Source organism: Zonotrichia albicollis, chromosome 1 (assembly GCF_047830755.1).
Source record: "Zonotrichia albicollis isolate bZonAlb1 chromosome 1, bZonAlb1.hap1, whole genome shotgun sequence".
NCBI lineage: Eukaryota > Metazoa > Chordata > Aves > Passeriformes > Passerellidae > Zonotrichia > Zonotrichia albicollis.
The window spans coordinates 50,417,633-50,435,465 of record NC_133819.1 but is presented as its reverse complement, the minus strand read 5'-3'; the positions used below and the strand labels follow the sequence as shown (position 1 = coordinate 50,435,465).

Below are 17,833 nucleotides of genomic sequence, written 5' to 3'. Positions count from 1 at the left end.
CAATACAGCAGTGGAGGAACAATGAAACAGAAGAAGTAAAGCTAAAGATTCTGAGGTTCCTCAAGGGTCAGTGGGGACAGAAAATCAACAGCAGCAGTAGCAGCTGCAGCAGTCTCATCAACAAAAGAAAACCCTTGTGCTTCCCAAAACCAATTTCCAACAGTGCTAAAGTCCACATTCTGTATGAAGTGCCAGATATTAAGTTCACATGGATGAAGAGAAGCCTGAAGTCCTTCTGTCTCTTATAATAGCTTTTTTCTTTCAATTTAAACTACTGCTTGGGGGCAAGGAGCAGTATTTCAAAAGGATAAATACTTGCAAGAGGCATGGTTCCTCCAAGGAAAGACCCTTTGGAGAAAAAGCTTGCATCAGTTCTGCTCACGATGATTGTAGTTTAATTTACCTTGGGATCTTGTTAGTTTTACTTCATTTGTTAGTAAAATGATGGCATTGGCTCTTAGGGAGTTGTCATATTTAGTTTCATGTCAGCTGTTATTGCTGCAAATCAGATAAAATGGAGCAGCAAGATATTCTGGGCTGGATCATGTAGGTGCACATAAGAATGTTACCCGTTTTCTTCTCTGTAAAGGTTAAAGGCACTTCTATGTGGGTGTGTGAAGTAAGATCCCAAAAATTATTTAGCTATTTTAAGCCTTTTTAAGGAATGTTGTGATTGTCTTCATTATATATTAACAGCAATGGAATTAATCTAAAAATAAGATCATGAGTACAATTCAGTAATATCACTATCATTGACATAACATTTTACAGAACTTAATTTTTCTTTTGCCCTTTTGCCATGTAATGCATAGAACGCCACCTTACATGATCCGCTCTTTGCTCTCAGTCTGATCAAATCATCTCAGTTTGATTTTACACTAAATTGTACTACTTACATGGGTAGCCATTTTTGTGCTAATAATCACAATTTCTGAAGTCTTCCAATGCGACTCTGCCATAAAATGAAGCTGTGGCTACAGAAAACTTCAGAAGACATCCCCTCATTGTTGAAATATCATTGTTGAGTTCCTGGGCTTTTTATGTCCTTTTAAAGAAGCTAAATAAAACAGGGCTTTTAACTATAAAAACCTGCAGAATTTCAAGGCTAATGGGTGCTTGTATGTGTGTACGCTGCTTACCCGTCCATCAGGCTTAGGCAGAGCTAAGTTTATCAACTGACCACAGAAAGGCACAGCAAAATCACAGAATCCTCTCACTTATTGTTAGTATGTTCTTCACAAGACCATGACATGGACGTGAGCAATCTGTCACAACACGGCTGGACAGACCCCAGGGAGAGCTCTGAGTTTGTTGTGAGACTTTCCCAGCTTTGCTGTTGCTGGCACCTATTCTACCTCAGGTAGTCCTGGCAGTGAAAAGTCTATTCTTTCAGAAAACATAGTAAAAAATATAATTGACTGGTTTTTATTGAGTATTTATGCCTGTAAGTGTTCTTTTTATTCCACAAATGACACTTAGTTTTTTAAAAGTACTTGCTTTTCCCCTTAGCACTACGTCAAGCTAAGACATTTATTTTTAGGCCTTAAATGATCCAGTGAATTTACAGTACACAATTAATTGCAACAGTAGCAAGTTTGGCACACCATGCTGTTAAGGATAGCAGGGACTGTAGTGATTTTATAATGAATTCACTCTAAATCTCAGCAAATAGTAGCATACTAGGACATCTGACAGCTGCTTTCCCCAGCTAAATCTCACCACTGAGACTCCATTCCCAGAAAAATAACAAGTCAGGCTTGGTTAGTGGTGCTGCAGCTTGGAATATGAGTTTTGACAAGGGAAAAAATCATTTGTACTGTACTAGCTTTTCATGAGCTGGGGCAAGGAGTAAATCTCTCCAATGGCAAAATAAAGCTGTCAGACAGCTTTTTCATAAGATGCCATTGAACATCAATATGACAATTCTCCCTCCTGATCTTTTTTATAGGTTGCTAATTCTGAAAGAAAAGTCATCTTTGCCTACATATTTGCAGATTCAGGCACTGACATTTTAGGAGTTATACTAGAACAAAAATACAGACTCAATAAAAAGGAGTTCCCCTATAGCCTTGCTGAAGAGATGCTTTCGTTAAATATCTATTTCTAGGAAAAGATACTGTATTTGCTGCTTTATATTTTGGGATTGATATACACATGTATGAAAGAAGTTCTCTGAAAAATTAACAGGTAAATATCCAGGCACATGAGAATGATGAACTGAAGAACACAATGGCAATGGCCATCAGCCTGAGGCATGGTCATCATTAAGGCAGTAATTTTGTTCCTTAAGCACTTGAATAGGTTTCCTTTTCTGTCTTTACTGGACCTAGATGAGAAAATTTGGTCTTTTCTCAGTTTGGCCACTTTGTATGCACCAAAACATAATTGAAGCCTAAGTACAGTGAAGACTGATTGCAGGGGTCCTCTCTTCCAGGATAAGTGGCGAAGCCAGCGTTCCTGGTGGGACATCTGAACATCTGGGTTTAGTTTCTGATACTGAAGGTCATGAAAGCTCTTCTTGTTTAGGGTTTAGGGCAGCTCTTTTAGTTATAGGGTTATGGAGATGGTTATCTTTACCTTCACTTTAAAATACACTTCTTTATGGCTGTGGAGGAAAAGGAGACAGCGATTAAATCTTAACATGCTCTTAAGAAAACAGTAAATAGAGTGTGTTGCATTAACATTTACTCAAATTTTGTGCGCTTTTCACAACTATTTTCCAATATTTATCTTAATTTTCTATTAAAATCTTAAGGATATTTCCCTTTCATAGATTACTTTTGAGGTTTGGCATAATTCTGAACATCTTACAAAAGAAAAAAGCCAAATATTTCTTTATACAGACTGTTGCATTAAAATGCTTTGGCCATGAATTCAGATATCATATCGACTTTTAAATTAGCAAGCAAGGCATGTTTCAGAGTTCTCTTTCTGGGCTGCTATTAAATCTTATCTTTTCAGGCAGTTTAAACAGTCTTTGCAAATAAATAGTACTGTCAAATAGAGCAACCACTTTAGTGAGCTTATAAAGAAAACAAGTGTTTGAGGCTAGTATTAGTAAAAGAAAAAAATCATTTGCTACTAGCACTGTGAAAGAAGAAGTAAGTCAGATGTGAAAATGAAAATTATCATAAATTACAAACTAAAAGTTTCATTAAATGTGCAAGTAGCTGTAAATTAGGTGTTTCCTAGTTTTCTAAAGTGGCCAAGGGTACTTTTAGTTTCTTTTCCTATCGTTGGTAGGTTTTTGAATGTCTGGGTTTTTTCTCCCCCAAGTTTCCAGTGTGCTCAAATGTCTCATTTATGTTGCCATGAGGGTCTGATTAATCTAAAGTCTTAGTCATTAGAATGGTGACCACTGATGCAAAATCTATTCACAAATAGTAAGCACTCTTTATATTTTTCCAAATTGGTTGCAAAAAAAATATTTATCAGTTAACAAAATGAGAGTAGCAGCATAAGAATTGACTTCACTTACAATTCTCATATTAAATTCATGTGTATATGTTTCAGAGGACATTAGTTAGCAAGAAGTGTTACTGGAAGAAATGGAAAATCAGTAAAATATTAATTAAAAAAATAATCTCACTATAACCACATATGCAAGAACTCTCCTTTTATTTTAGAAGGTTCGCTCAAAGTCAGTTTCTACACTATACTGTCATTGAAATGGAAGTGTGACCTGCCAGACTCTTCCCTGAGTTCTGTTTTCTCAGTTTGAAATAATTCAGCCCTCTGGGTGATCACTGAAGCTGACAGAACCTGCTCATAATCCGCCTGAGTTGTGAGCAGGAGCAGAATCTCTCACAGTTTAGGTTCTCCAGTTCTTGCCATGAAACTCCTCAGCTGTGGGTTTTCAGTCCAGGTGGGCACTTCCCAAGACATGAGACAGGGGCAGCAAACCTGCAAAGTGTCTACTCAGCTTCATGTTGGTCCTAAACAAGCACAGAATAATAAAGATGAAGAAAAATCAAACCAGCACAAAATAAACCAGCAAAGCCTACCCAGCTTTGACACCATTGATTTTAAGAATCCCAAACTGGAACATGTGGAGGTGTTTGATGTGTGAGTGACATTAAACTACTTTTGATTATTTTTTCAAAATACTAAGTCTTCAAAAGCTCAGATAAATGGCTCACAGTGTTCATTAAGAAGACTTGACCTGAGTGGAATAGATGCTGCTGACGGTGTGAAGAAAAAAGCTGGCAATTAGAAGCAAGGTGAAAGCTGTGACATGCACAACCATATTAGCATGCTGAACTTTTCAAACAGTGACAAAATTATTCTCTCAGTGTCTGTGCCTTCACTGCAATAGCAGATAGAATTCCTGCACAGGTGTTAATGAACCATGACCTTAAATCCAGTTGACCTTGTGTGAGGCTAAATGTACTGGGTGTTGTAGTGTACCTGAATGCAAAATGCGTGTTTAAAGAAGTATTTTATTCAAAAATAGAAGAATTATACCCAGCTTTCCACATGTGCAAATTGAATTTTATTATTTTTTAAGTATTGTCTTTAATTTCATCCTCATATATTACCCCTGGGAAATAGCTTACATTTCTACCTGTAATTAATTCAGGTGTCTAAGGTTGAAGTATGTTTTTGAAAAATGTCTTTGGGCCTATTCTACCAATAACAATGACTGGGTAATTAATTCAAGCTGTTCCATTAAAAATAAATAAAAGACTGAACAAAAGAATATTTTCTGAAAATAATGACAGTCACACAAGTACTGTAATTGTTGTTGACATTCCTTAGTATTTAATGGGGATCTGTAACACTAATGGGAACTGGAAAGGACCCATTTAATTCAAAGCTATCCAGTCCTGTAAATGAACAACTAATTTCTCTCAGGGAATAGCTAAATGTAGTTGCTAAAGTTAGACTGGGTCCTCAATAAGTAATTTTCACTGGTCTTGTTTTTCAGAGGTTCTGAGCCATTGACTTCCATTTCAGAGAATTCCTAGCCTTTCTTTTTAACCATTTTCTTTGGTTTTAAGGACCCTATAGAGGTCAGGGAAATTTCCAGAGCAAATGGAAGAGACATATTTAACTTCTCCAGGTATTTTACAAATAAATACAGTCATCAGCATTCCAAGGGCTGTATTTTGAATGGAGTCCTCTGAAAGCAGAGTGCCATGGAGCATCAGTCCACTTAATTTAGTTCCCTGACTTCTCTTAGTATTGCTGCTTCAGTTGCTAGTACTGAACACCTAGAAATATAAAATCCCTAAAATGTTAAAGTAGCAGAATTTAATTAATCAGTTGCATTTTTAAGTAATAAAACCAATTGTTTATATTAAATGCTTGGTAGAATATAAAGTGTACTTTCAAAAGTTATACATTTTGAGACTTCAGCTAAAGCGCACTTTAAAAAGTTATACATTTTGAGACTGTTCAGCTATATTTGAAATAAATATATTATTGACTATTAAGAGTTCTGTTCATACTACATTAACTTTTGTTGGGTATGGTTTTATATTAAATGAAATGGTTTCCACAAAGATACATTTATGAGATGAAAAAGGAATCACTTTTTTATGACACTGTGAGAATACAAATAAGTGATCTGTGAAAATACAGAAAACTATCCTTAATCTTTACTTTTTCTTGAATATTCTGTACAGATGAACTTGATAGAAAACATCAATGGCCAGATTCTTTATATACTTTGATCTAATAACTGCAAATTTGGCCTAATATTGCACAGGGATTTAAATAGGAACCATATTTGGAAACAATTTTAACCAAAGTCCAGCACTGCAAAGGCACTGCGACCACTGTTCAGTGTATTACACATAAATGTTAAAGGCTCATGTCTGTGTCTGTGTGTCTGTGTGTGTCTGTGTGACAGGGAGAGATTGAAATCACTACAAATATGATTTGAGTCTGATGTTATAGCCATGCTCATATTTCTACATGCACCAATAAAATCATATTGGCCATTTTGTCCTTAGAAAACTGTTCTTTCTGTGAGCATACAGGATCTCTTAAAAATTGGATATCTTTATCATTTCCTTGGTATCCACACCTTACTCTGATAATATCATTATTTTTCTGCTAAGTCACTGAGCACACAAAACCTTGCAAGGGGCTTCTCTTCAAGAACAGATATGGAAAGGCATCCTGGTCATAACTCAGCACGCACAAACTTCAACACTTCCCACAGCATCCCTCAAGGGAGAGCTGGTTTGTACACAAAAAGCATCTGCATCAAGGCTTTATTCTAGGCAGGTAGAGAGTCTCTTTCCTCCTCCATCTTCTCATTATGCTATTTGTCCACAAAATCCTGGGGTGGGGGGGATGAGTGACACTCAGTCAATGACAACTAAAAAGCTTCCCATGACTCAAAATTTATATGTAAGTTAAGAAAAGGTAGTTTAAAAAACAGAAATATCTTCTTGTATTACTTCTCTTTGCAATACATTCAAAACTACTTTTGGTCCTTAAACTGAATTTATCTTAATTCCATAAGACCAAAACTGTTGATAGTTTAGCAAAATAAAATTTTTTTGTAAAATAGTCTGATACTTAAAATTGCATCCATTAATGATCACTCTTCACACTGGACTGCAATGCTCCTTCTACTTGGATTAGCCTTTTCCAAGCAGAAACCTTCCAAAGCAGAAAAAAAAAAAAAAAAAGAAAAAAAGAAAAAAAAAAAGGCTCCTGAGCAGAAGGATTTACATCTTCAAAAGCAGACTCTAGAGGTATAAAAGAGAGTGAAGTATGAGAGAGGAACAGTGATCTTATTTCTAATTTTTTCCTGCATGATATATCCTCCTCCCTTCTAGCTTTTCTTTTCTATTGTTTTTTTAATCTCTCCTTTTGCAGGGTTTTACTCTTTGTTATGCTCAGTCATAGAGGTGTCTGCAATATCACTGCATAGCATTCCCAGTTTGAAGCTTGTGAGCCTTAGACAAAATGCTGCTCACTCTTTTCTTGGCTGGCACAAAGCAGGAAGACTGAGAAGGGCTGTTCTCATTTGATTTGACTGATGCAGAACAGATGGGATGTAACCGTGTCTCCACACCTTTTATTAACCAGAAGCTCTAAAGGAGCTCCAGAGCCTCTTGTATGACCACTGTGGTGCAGAATGCTCTGGTGTGACACTCATCTCATTCCTGTGCCTAGGGGTTTGTCCCACTGCATGGATGCCACCCAATGATGCTGTGGTGTGTTCTTAAGTTCGTTAGTTTGCTCCCCCCATTTTCTGTATTACTTCCTGCTGCTACCCTGCCAGTTATGTTGCTATGGAAATGAAACTGCTCCTCCCTTGGTTTCTCTTATAAAGTGAAAGTTGTTTCCTCCTTGGGGTCAGTCAATCACTCTTTTTCTCCTCCCAGGTTTCGAGAATTTTCCTTTCTCTGGGAGGTATGGTTGGCTGTAGCCCCGGAGCCCCTCCTATAATTTATAACAGTTGGTTACTTTAGTGTATCAGTTATGTTTCGTACCTCCAAATATGTATTTCTATTGGATAGCCGGGTTTCCCTGCCTTCTTCCCCCCTTTTCCCTTAAAACCCTCTCCTGCCCATTGTTCGGGGCCATTTGCTGGGTGTTTCCCCTCCTTTGTTGGTTCTTCTGTAATAAACCGACAGTTTACCCCCAGCAAGTGGTCGCCTCCTAATTCGTCTCTCACCGCGCTGCTCCGAGCTAACACCCAGCTCAGCCCGAGGCCAAAGCCGCCGAGGGGGGCTGTTTTCTGATGCGCAGGGGCCCTGGCCTTCGCCCCTCACCAGATAGCCGGATTCCAGGGCCGTTCACGCCCCCACGCACAATGAGAGCTGTCTACCAAGATCTCCTCTGTTACAAGCCTTAGCACAACATGCCAGGCAATGGGAGTCTTGGGTGGTGCTCACAAGGCAGTGCTGGGATTATTGGTTGTGGGCATGTCTAGCAGAATATGTGCTGCATGCAAAACCCTCAAAATCATATATTACCTTCTCGACCTATCTGGAAATTTTTAACATGTACATTTGTTTCTTTCTAAGTTTGTGTTCCTCAGCCTGAGGGTAGGTCTTTTCTTCAGAATGAAGAAGAATGGGGCTTATATAAAAACATACTAAACACACTAATAGCAATAGATGTGAAAAACAGCTCTGTGTACGCAAGAATACATTCATGGTTTAAAACTGTACATCAATTGTCATTTAAATGAGTTGAAACATGCCCCATTTGTGTCTGTCATACTGGTCCATGACAGCCATCACTGTAGTCTGTAATTCTGCCATCACTTTCAACCGCTTTAATGATTCTACCTGTTTCTCAATTTTTGATCTGCTTTTTGACAATTCTAAGTAATTTTTTTTTTTCTCATAGTGAAAAAAAATTAATTAGCAGTCTTACTTCCCAGTAAATTACTTGTTGACTGAATCATGCAATCCCTCACTTGACAGAAAGGATGTAAACAAAGTGAATTTTGAGCAACAGTCAAAACAGCAGCATTGGCACCATAGCATAGAAACTAACTTCAAAGATGAGATTAAAACCCCGTAAAATAGGCATTTCAGATATCATTAATTCTCTATTTGGATCCTGTATTAATAAAAGCAATTCTGTCATTCTCTGTGGAAAGCTAACATTTACCCTTAAATGCTTTTTAAATAATCTTTTCTAATGCAGGGCTATGTACTCTCAGAATTGCTAGATTGCCCTGCAGGTTGGGAATGCTGCTGCAGCATTTACGTGGCACATTCTTCTGACTTGCAGTACTTAATTCTGTGATAATTGAGTCCCAGAAGGTAAAATGACCAATTCAGAGTCCAGAATACAGTTACACTATTACCACCATTGAATTAGAGCTGAGTGGCCATACAGAGCAGCACAGCAACATCTAATAAAAACCTTCAGTCACCACAAATTCTTCACATTACTGTATTTTTGTTATCTTATATGGCGTTAACAATTCAAATACATTGAAAAAATTGTTTTCAGAGAGCTGAGCATTTTCAAGGTTTGGTACTCTTTAAACGTGTAGATATTTGGTTTTTCTCTTCACCTTCAGAATTTAATTTTCTTGAGAGTTTGGTGTGAATTACTTTCAACTTCTGTCTGGAATATATAGCTTTATGGTCTATATAATCAAATCTAATTGTGAAATGATTATTTTTAAGGATTGTACCTGTAGTTTCAAGGGAATGTGTGAGATGTGCAAACCAAAACTTACGGAAGTAGCATATATATTATGTAGGATTTTACTGCTAAAATTCATTAACCAGTGAATTCTATAGATTAATTTTATTTAATTTAAAATTGCCAGCAGCTGGAGGGAAAAGAGTAATTTAAAAAAAAAACATGTTTATAGCTGAGCTCAATCATTATTTTTCAATGTCAAAAAGCACTACATAAATTAATACTGATCAAGTTATTAATTTTTAAGTTCGTATTTGAGTGTCTTGCTGAACCAGAGAAATAAAAAATAATTTTCCAGTAAAAGCATTTTTTCAAATTAGAAATTAGAGGGGAGGGGGTTTGTTTATTTATTTATTTACACACAATGTCTTAGTTAGTTCAAAAGGATTAGAAATAATCTCAGAGCAGTATTTGAAAATATCCAGTTGCAGATCCAATGTGATTATGGTCACAATGTGACCCAATATGTGATTACATCAAAGTTCAAAATACCTCTGCTAAAGTTTTACATTAAAAAATATATATACTTTTTTTTAAAAAAGGTTAAAATGCTTTTGGAGTTTGATATCTCTTTATGCTTTGTTTAGCACCAGCTGGAGAGAGCATGATGAGCATGTTTGTTTTCCAGTGACAACAAAATAATTTTCCATTAAAAGTTGTTGTTTAGAAAATAAATTAATGAATAAATAAATAAATAATAAAAGAGAAAATAAACACATTTTCCTGTGCAGCATTCAAGGTCAAATATTTAAATAATCCATCTGATAGCTTAATATGTGAGTTTGAAATGAATTAAAAATAATTATGGAATCTGCCAACATATTCTCATTATACAGAGTACAATTAAAAATTAATTTCCGTCATTATAAATTTTGTGAATACAGAAAAGAAAATGTGTCCTGTTTACCTGGCAAGGTCCTTTGAATACCTTTAGTAACAATGAATTATTTTGTTTGCCAGCAATGTGGGATGGCTCCGGTTATGTGTTGTTAGCATTTGCATATTAAACATCTGAGCTCAGTTAATGCATTATAGAGCACTACCTCTTTGATGCATCATAACCTTGCATTTTCATTCCTTGCAGAAGGGAATCCATATACCTGGTGGGTTGGAAAAGCCAATGAGAAGCACTACTATTGGGGCGGATCAGGACCTGGCATTCAAAAATGTGCCTGTGGCATCGAACGCAACTGTACTGATCCCAAGTACTACTGCAACTGTGATGCTGATTATAAGCAATGGTGAGTGCTTTACAAGAGGGCAGGGTGAGAATGACCAAATCTCCTAACTTTTGCAACGCTGCCATGAATTTTAATATATCTTTTTTCTATATTTCCTTTCTTACCAAAGAAAAAAGGCAAAATTATTATATTTGTGATTCCTCCTGCAAAGTGTCGACTCATGCCTGGGTTTCCATTTTATTCATGGTGTCTGTGACAGTTAAATATAAGGGCTGTATTCATGATTTCCAGCCCACTGAGCTATAGAAAAGAAGGCTAAAATTGCAAAGGCGAGTCCTCATAGGAAAGACCAGCATTTTGGTTATCCATGCAACTTTGTCTTCATAAGATTCAGTTATACTGCAATACAGAATGAATTTTATCCCTGCAACTTAATGGTTTTTTCCCAGGATTTCTCCTCTTTAAAGTGTTGCTTCTGCAGCACTTGAAAATGTGAGTGATATGTACTGAAATCACTCATCTAGTGCCTCCAACTCTCATTATCTGTTTTTCATGAAGAAAAATATGTTAAGAACTAGACACATATTATGGAATGAGCCTCTGTACTTCAGAGGAAGCTACCAGGCTTTCCATGAGATAATTAATTAAGGCAGGAAAAGAAATAAACTTGCATCTCTGATATTCCCCATAAACATGAACAGACTGCATAAAGCTCATAATCATTTTGAGTGAGACCCTCTCTGTGGTTTACAACACTTTCTTTGTGAGCCTTAATCATTTGTGTCTCTTTTCTCATGACAGGCAGGATTATATTTTACATAGTATGCAATGTTCAGTAACATATTGAAACCATACTTTTATGAACATTTCTCCCATTAATAGCAACCTGTGGGTAATTGAATCAATACTGGCTCATAAACCATTTGAGGTTAATTGAGAAATTCTACAGCTATTAATGAATGTAGAGATACAGAACTGTAATGGTATGTCAGAGACTAAAAAAGAAAGAAAAAAAAAAGATAGGAGGAAGAGTCATAGAACCACAGAATCGCAGAATAGCTGTGTATGAAAGGATATGAAAAGGACCTCAGAGTTACTCTAGTTCAACTCATTTGTTCAAGAAGGGTCACCTATAAACTGTTGCCCAGTATTTTGTTGTTAAATAAATCCAAGGATAGACTCTGCAGCTTCCCTGTGTACATTATCCCAGGACTGGGCATCATTGGAAAGAATTTGACTCCATCGGCTTTGAACCCTCCTGTTAGTTACTTATGGACATTGATGACATCCTTCTCACCTTCTCTTCTCCAGGCTGAACAGCCCCAGCTGCCCCAGTTTCTTTTCATAGTAGAGATGCCCCAGTCCTTCTGTCGTCTAGTGGTCCTTCACTGGACTCCATCCAGCAATTCCATCTCTCTCTTGTACTGGAGACCACAGAACTGGGCCCAATACTCCAAATGTGGCCTCACAGGTGCTGAGCAGGGGAGGAGGATGGCCTCCCTTGACCTGCTGTCAGAACTTCGCCTAATGCACCCCAGGATGCCATTGGCTGCTTGGCCTCAAGTGCACATTGCTGGCTCATGTTCACCTCGGTGTCAAGCAGATTCGTTTGAGTGTTTTCTGCCAAGTTACTTCCCAGTTGGGTGGCTCCCAGCATATACCGGTGCATGGGGTTGTTTCCCCCAGGTGCAAGGCTTTACACTCTTCACTGTTGAACTTCATGACATTTCTGTGAACCCAATTCTTCAGCTTATAAAGATCCCTCTTTATAGCAGCAGAACCCTGTTTGATGTGATCTGCAAGAATGAAGTATGAAAAACACAATAACAGAATAATAAAGGAAACTTTCCAGGCCCTGCAAAAATTGTAGATTAGGATGTGGGAAATCAGATATTGCCACAGACATTGCCATCCTAAGCTTTGACATTGTTAGGATAGTAATCTGTTGGCTATGATATGGGATGAACTACACAACACCACAGATAGACAGGAGTCAGTTTCAGAGACAGGGTAATCACACATGCTGCCAAACTTCAGAAATATAATTATATAGAGAGAATGAAGAATATGAAGTCAGATGACTGCAACTCAATCATAGGCACTAGAGCAGTGTGGCAGGAGGGATGTAGGTTTGGCTCTGTGTCAAAATGGTAACAATAAAAGGAATATATTGTGATAATAATTACAATAATGGTAGAATTGGAAGCACTTACAGTTTTCATTGCCTGAGGCACTGGATGCATATCCATGAATAATAGGGCTCTGTACCATATGTTGACTGTTTTCCTTTACACCAAGGGAAATGTATGGGGAAAATGGCACTGGATTTTGATCTGTTCTTGAAGATTCCCCAAGAGTCACAGATGATAATTTAATGAGCAGCATCCACTCAATAATCTTTATGTAACCTCTGCACCCCATATATACACTGAGATTATGTGGATTCTACTAATAAATAGATTCATATGGTTATTAGATTTAGATCTAAAATGGGCTTATTATCATTAAAGATTTACAACTGTTTACTCAGAACTTCATACAAGGATATTTTATTACATAAAATATTTCGCTAGATAAGTATCAGAATTTTTTCAGGACAACTACTATTCATTGCAGGACTTTTTATGAAAACCAATTATACCACTGGATATTATATTTTAATCTGTGGTGTCTGTAAATCACAGGAGAAAATGAAAGCTATAGTATAGGCTTTAAGGACATTTTCTTCAGGATTCATTTTTGCAGTTTGGTTTTGTCAGAATCTAGTCTTTTCCATAGGCATATCTTTTGGGTTTGGGAGTTATTTTGAGGAGTCCTAGTTAGGAATTTTATCTAGCCATGTCCATCAATACCTCAAAAGCAAGTGAGATCCAGAGGAAAGGAGACCTTGATGACTTCAATCATCAGGCAGAATTCAGCCGGGGCTTCCAACACACATGTGCCCAATTCTGGTGACAGCAAAACAGCTGCTGGTTTCGACAATAGAATATGCAAGAGTTTATGATGAGCAGATAAGTCTCAGTTCATAGATTAACAAAGCAGCTTTCCACAGCTTGCCACCATAGCTCACCAGCACAACTTATTTTAGAAGGATTTACATTCCCCTAAAAGAGAAGGGCTGAGTAAACACCAAACTGTGCCTGAGAATTCAAGTGGGACTTTTGCAGTAATTGCATATCTTGTCCACAGCTGGGAGCACTGCATTTGCATGTGGTATGCCCACAGTGATGTTCTGCTCCTGCCCATGCATTGTTGGAAAAATTGTTTTGGGTTTTTTTGGGTGGTTGCAGGGGTAATATCCTGAGGGGAGAAGGCAGTAGCCAGAGCAATAGCTATATTAGAAAAGGTAAGGAAGTAAAATAGGAAAAGAAGACTCTGTAGAAATTGTGAGAATCAAAGGTGAAGAAGAGAAGCAAGACTCAGGAGAGAGATTTTACAAGGAAATTGTGCCACTGAAGAATCGGTCAGGCTGAATCAGAATGATGTAGTGTGAGTAGAATATTGTCCACTGTTTTTATTTTAGAATTTAGAATTCATGTTAGAAATTAAGAAAGGAATTACAGCTTGATGAATGATTTCATAACAAAGGCAGGAGAATGTTTCCCTGGAGATCTGGTTTCTAACCCTGCCTCTGGAACCACACTCCTGCATGGTGCTTCCTCAGTTTCATAAACCATTTCTTCACAGAACAGTCATTAGTCTGATCCTAATTTTCTGGAAACTCAGTGTAGAAACCCAGAAGTCCACTTTGTGAAAATACCAAACATTAACAGCTGCAACCAGAATAAGGGATCACTCTCTGAATGCATCTAATGCAGTCATTCAAAGCAAAAAAAAAAAAAAAACAAAAAAAAAAACCACCCACCTAACATGCAGGCATCTCAAATGAAGCACTAAGTATGAGTGTTTTTAACATTAACATATTTCAGCCTCTACACCCAATCTGTAGAATGCAAATTATGCCAGCTACTCCCTCATGGAAGTACTGCAAGGATAGGTAGATTTATGAAGCAATCATCTGCTATTCTAATGAGCGCTACAAAAAATCCAACGAGAAAATGTGGTCTTTATAGAAAGATCTGAAGTAACACATTAGATATAAAATGGTATCCACATACTGAAGCATAAGAGTAAATTTGGAGAGTAGGCAATGTTACACTAAAGGAGTGTTGTCTGCTTACTATATTGAATAATGCTGAAGCCCTCCAGAATAAATAAAAACCAGTTAAGGATTGCATCATGGTGGTAGGAACAGGGAACTAATTAAAGCTCTTTAAGCAGCCTGAAATGCCTTTTATAAAATGAAATTTTGTGTTTGGTTTTTCATTTTTTTGTTGTTTTTGGTTTTCTTTTAACCAAGTATGTAAGTAATTCTATATAAGTACAGAACCAGCTGTGTTAATTATGGACTTACTCACAATGTAAATTTTCCCAGGGATTAGTGTATACCATAGGCTTGGTAAACCTTATATCTGTATGGGTTTTCCATTAATGATTTTTTTTAATTTCACATCACATCTTGTCTATCTGAACAAAATAGTTGTGTAGAACTACTTAGCACATGCCTAATGTGTTGATTATCATGCCTGGATGGTAAATAAGCCAAATGTAAATATTGGCAGGAAATATGAGATACGAAATTCAGATTTATGTGTATTTGCATATATAGTCTAGAATATAACCTGATTCTTTAGAAACTCATGTTGTTGCTGCAATGTAATTATTAAGTAGTCATTTTTGTCTTGATAAAGAAACAGAAACCCAGATGGAAGAGCTTCACCCTGAGTAATCCTGCCAAAATTATCTTTTAGTCCCAAATTATCTATGATTTATGTCCAAAATGAAATTAATTCAGAGTTAAATGGATCAGATTGTATAAGAAAGGTTAGATTTGCTTGCTAATAAAGATCCTTTCTAAAGTGTGTGTGGTTGACATTTAAAGTCAGGTTGTCTCAATCTTGAGAGAATAAAGGTAGCTTTTATGAGTAGCAAGAAGTTCTCTGCATTGCTGCTAAATAAAATTATAATGAAATTATTAATTTTAGATAAAATGTAAGACTTTTTGAAAAAAAAATCTTATTCAAATAAGACCATTATTATTGGAATAGAGACAGTTCCTTCAAAAAAAAAATGACTGGCATTGTAGATATAGGCACACTGTACTAGTTAAGTAGCAAATGTAAAGCTCTGCAAAGAAATTTTGTTTCCTACTCTCATTTGAGCCTAGGGTCACTTAAGACTCAGATTGGCCAAAGTTTCTACACCACAGGATCTCTGACAATAAGTCAGAAGGCTTATAATATGATGCTGTTCAAGGATTTACTCAGAAAAGGTGACATAAGAAGCTTTTTCATTTAGCACTTCCTGATGTGAATGCACTTCAGGTTACAAAGCCAGTCATGGACTTTACTTCTGACTTCTGGTGTGGTTGCTAATCTTACAGGAACTATTTGGTGCCCCAAAAGATGATCAAAAGGGTATAAGCAGAATTTTTAGATAAAGTTGCTTTGGACAAACGGAGGAAATCAGTGGAGGGAACCTTATTTATAATCTCACAGTTTGGATATTAAAGTTTCTTTCTCCAGAGCCTGTCAAATTGCTTTATTTTTGTGAGGTGTTTTACAGAACACTCTGCAGGATGCATCCCTCTTCCCTTCACAACTCTTGTCCAACAAAGGGAGTTTCAAAAGAAAGTTCCAGGTCATGGGTAAAGATGACTAAACAAAGCTCAGAATGACGAGTTGTTTCAGTTACAGGAATATGGGTGGATGTTGAAATGTCAGCCTGAAGCCATGGAAATGACAGGTGGGTCATTTGTAGCCAGATTTAATAGGATATTAAAGGCTCCTGGAGCTATAGGTAGGCATCAAGGTTTAAGTTTAGCATGTAATAATTACCATCAAAATCACAGAAATTTCACTTCCTGGCTCCCTGAGGCACTTTTGAAAATCCATCGTCCTTTAACCTTGTGTGCTCTCAGTAACAGAGCTGCTGATGCAGAGAGAGCTGGATAGTCAGAAGACCCTGGCTTCTCCTGTCCTTTGTTAGAAGCTGCTAACAATGTCTCTGTGTTTCTTTTCCATTACTTTCCCATCTAGGCAGCAACTGGAGTTTCCACAGAGGTGTTACATGCTCAGAAATGTCTAGGCTACGCATTCTTTGTGGAAAACAAAAACCAAAACCAAACTGATAACTTATTGTTGCCTCTATGCAGCTACATTTTGTTTAAATTTAATTGCTATTTCTAGCATTATGGAGAGAAAAGGTGAAAGGGATCAAACTTGAATATACCTGAAAGAACATGAAGGACTGTAAAAGTGCTATTGAGGCACATGCATGACTAGAATCATATATGTATACATATATATATATGTGTGTGTGTGTGTGTGTGTGTGTGCGCGCATGCATATACAAACAAAAAAATTTCCAATAAAACTAGACAGATTGACTGTATAAAAAATCAAGGAATTATATATGGTAACTTCATATTTAAACAGTAACTTGCAAAACATTTTTGCCACAACACAGAGGCCTGTATTTAATAAGAAAACACACTGGTTTGTATTACAGGACACTAAAAAACCAAAGAAAACAAAACAAAAACAAAACAAAGCAAAACAAAACAGAAAACCAATTAAAAACCCAAACAAACAAAAAACAAACAAACAGAAAATTATCTAATAAGATTTGAAATGTGCTGCTGTTTTACTTCACATCTTTATCAGATGATTAATCACAATTTCCTAGAAATTTAGGAAACTTTGTAGAATTAGGCCACAGCACTTTGAAAACTTTCATTCAAGATTTTTTTCACAACATAAAGGCCATCTTTGAAACAATAGACAAGAAAACACTATTGGTAATTTTATACAGTAATTATATCTCTTAATCAAATAACAGTTGAAATATCAAAACTTTTTTTTTAGTTATGCTTAAGGAATGAATAAATTTTGTTGATGAAGGCAGGGAAACTTAACTGACAAATTGCACTATTTCAGGTGGTTTTTTTTCTTGTACTCTTACAAATCCAGACAGGCTTTTTTAGGTCTTTTAAGGTTACCTTACAGAGTTCCTTTGTACATTGACATTGACACCCAATGTTATATATTTCCAGTCAAAATTTAGCACTTTGACAGCATGTAATGGCACAGAATAAATAATTTGCATGAAGAGGGATACTAAAGACAGAAAGCCAAGCATTGAAACCTTAGGAAATATACTTAGGTAGTACTTTTTTCCATGTGAATTATGTATTTGAGCTGAAACTTTCACCAACAGACTAGCTGATAGCCAGAAGCCATGAAGTTCATTCCTTCTAGTTACAATTTGGCCATTAAAACTACTCCAGTAGGGAAAAGGGTCAAGTGACTGGGTATTAAATAGGCTGCTCTCTGTCCTATGTGTCTCAGCTGTGCTCATCAAATGTAACTGGTATGCAACATTGAAACGGAGTTTGCATGCTGAAAAATGTGAAATCTTCCTTAAATAAATGCCATCCTCTTATTTTTATAATCAGTTCT

The 17,833-nt window shown here is 36.6% G+C and overlaps 1 protein-coding gene across 1 annotated transcript in view; it reads left to right on the top strand.

The window, feature by feature from the left end:
* Positions 1–17,833, top strand: part of CNTNAP2 (contactin associated protein 2) — a 1,022,680-nt gene that overhangs the window by 827,133 nt on the left and 177,714 nt on the right. Inside the window, exon 14 of the mRNA XM_005485915.4 lies at positions 10,217–10,373. Coding sequence (XP_005485972.2) covers positions 10,217–10,373 — 157 coding nt within the window. The remainder of the gene's footprint in view (positions 1–10,216; positions 10,374–17,833) is intronic.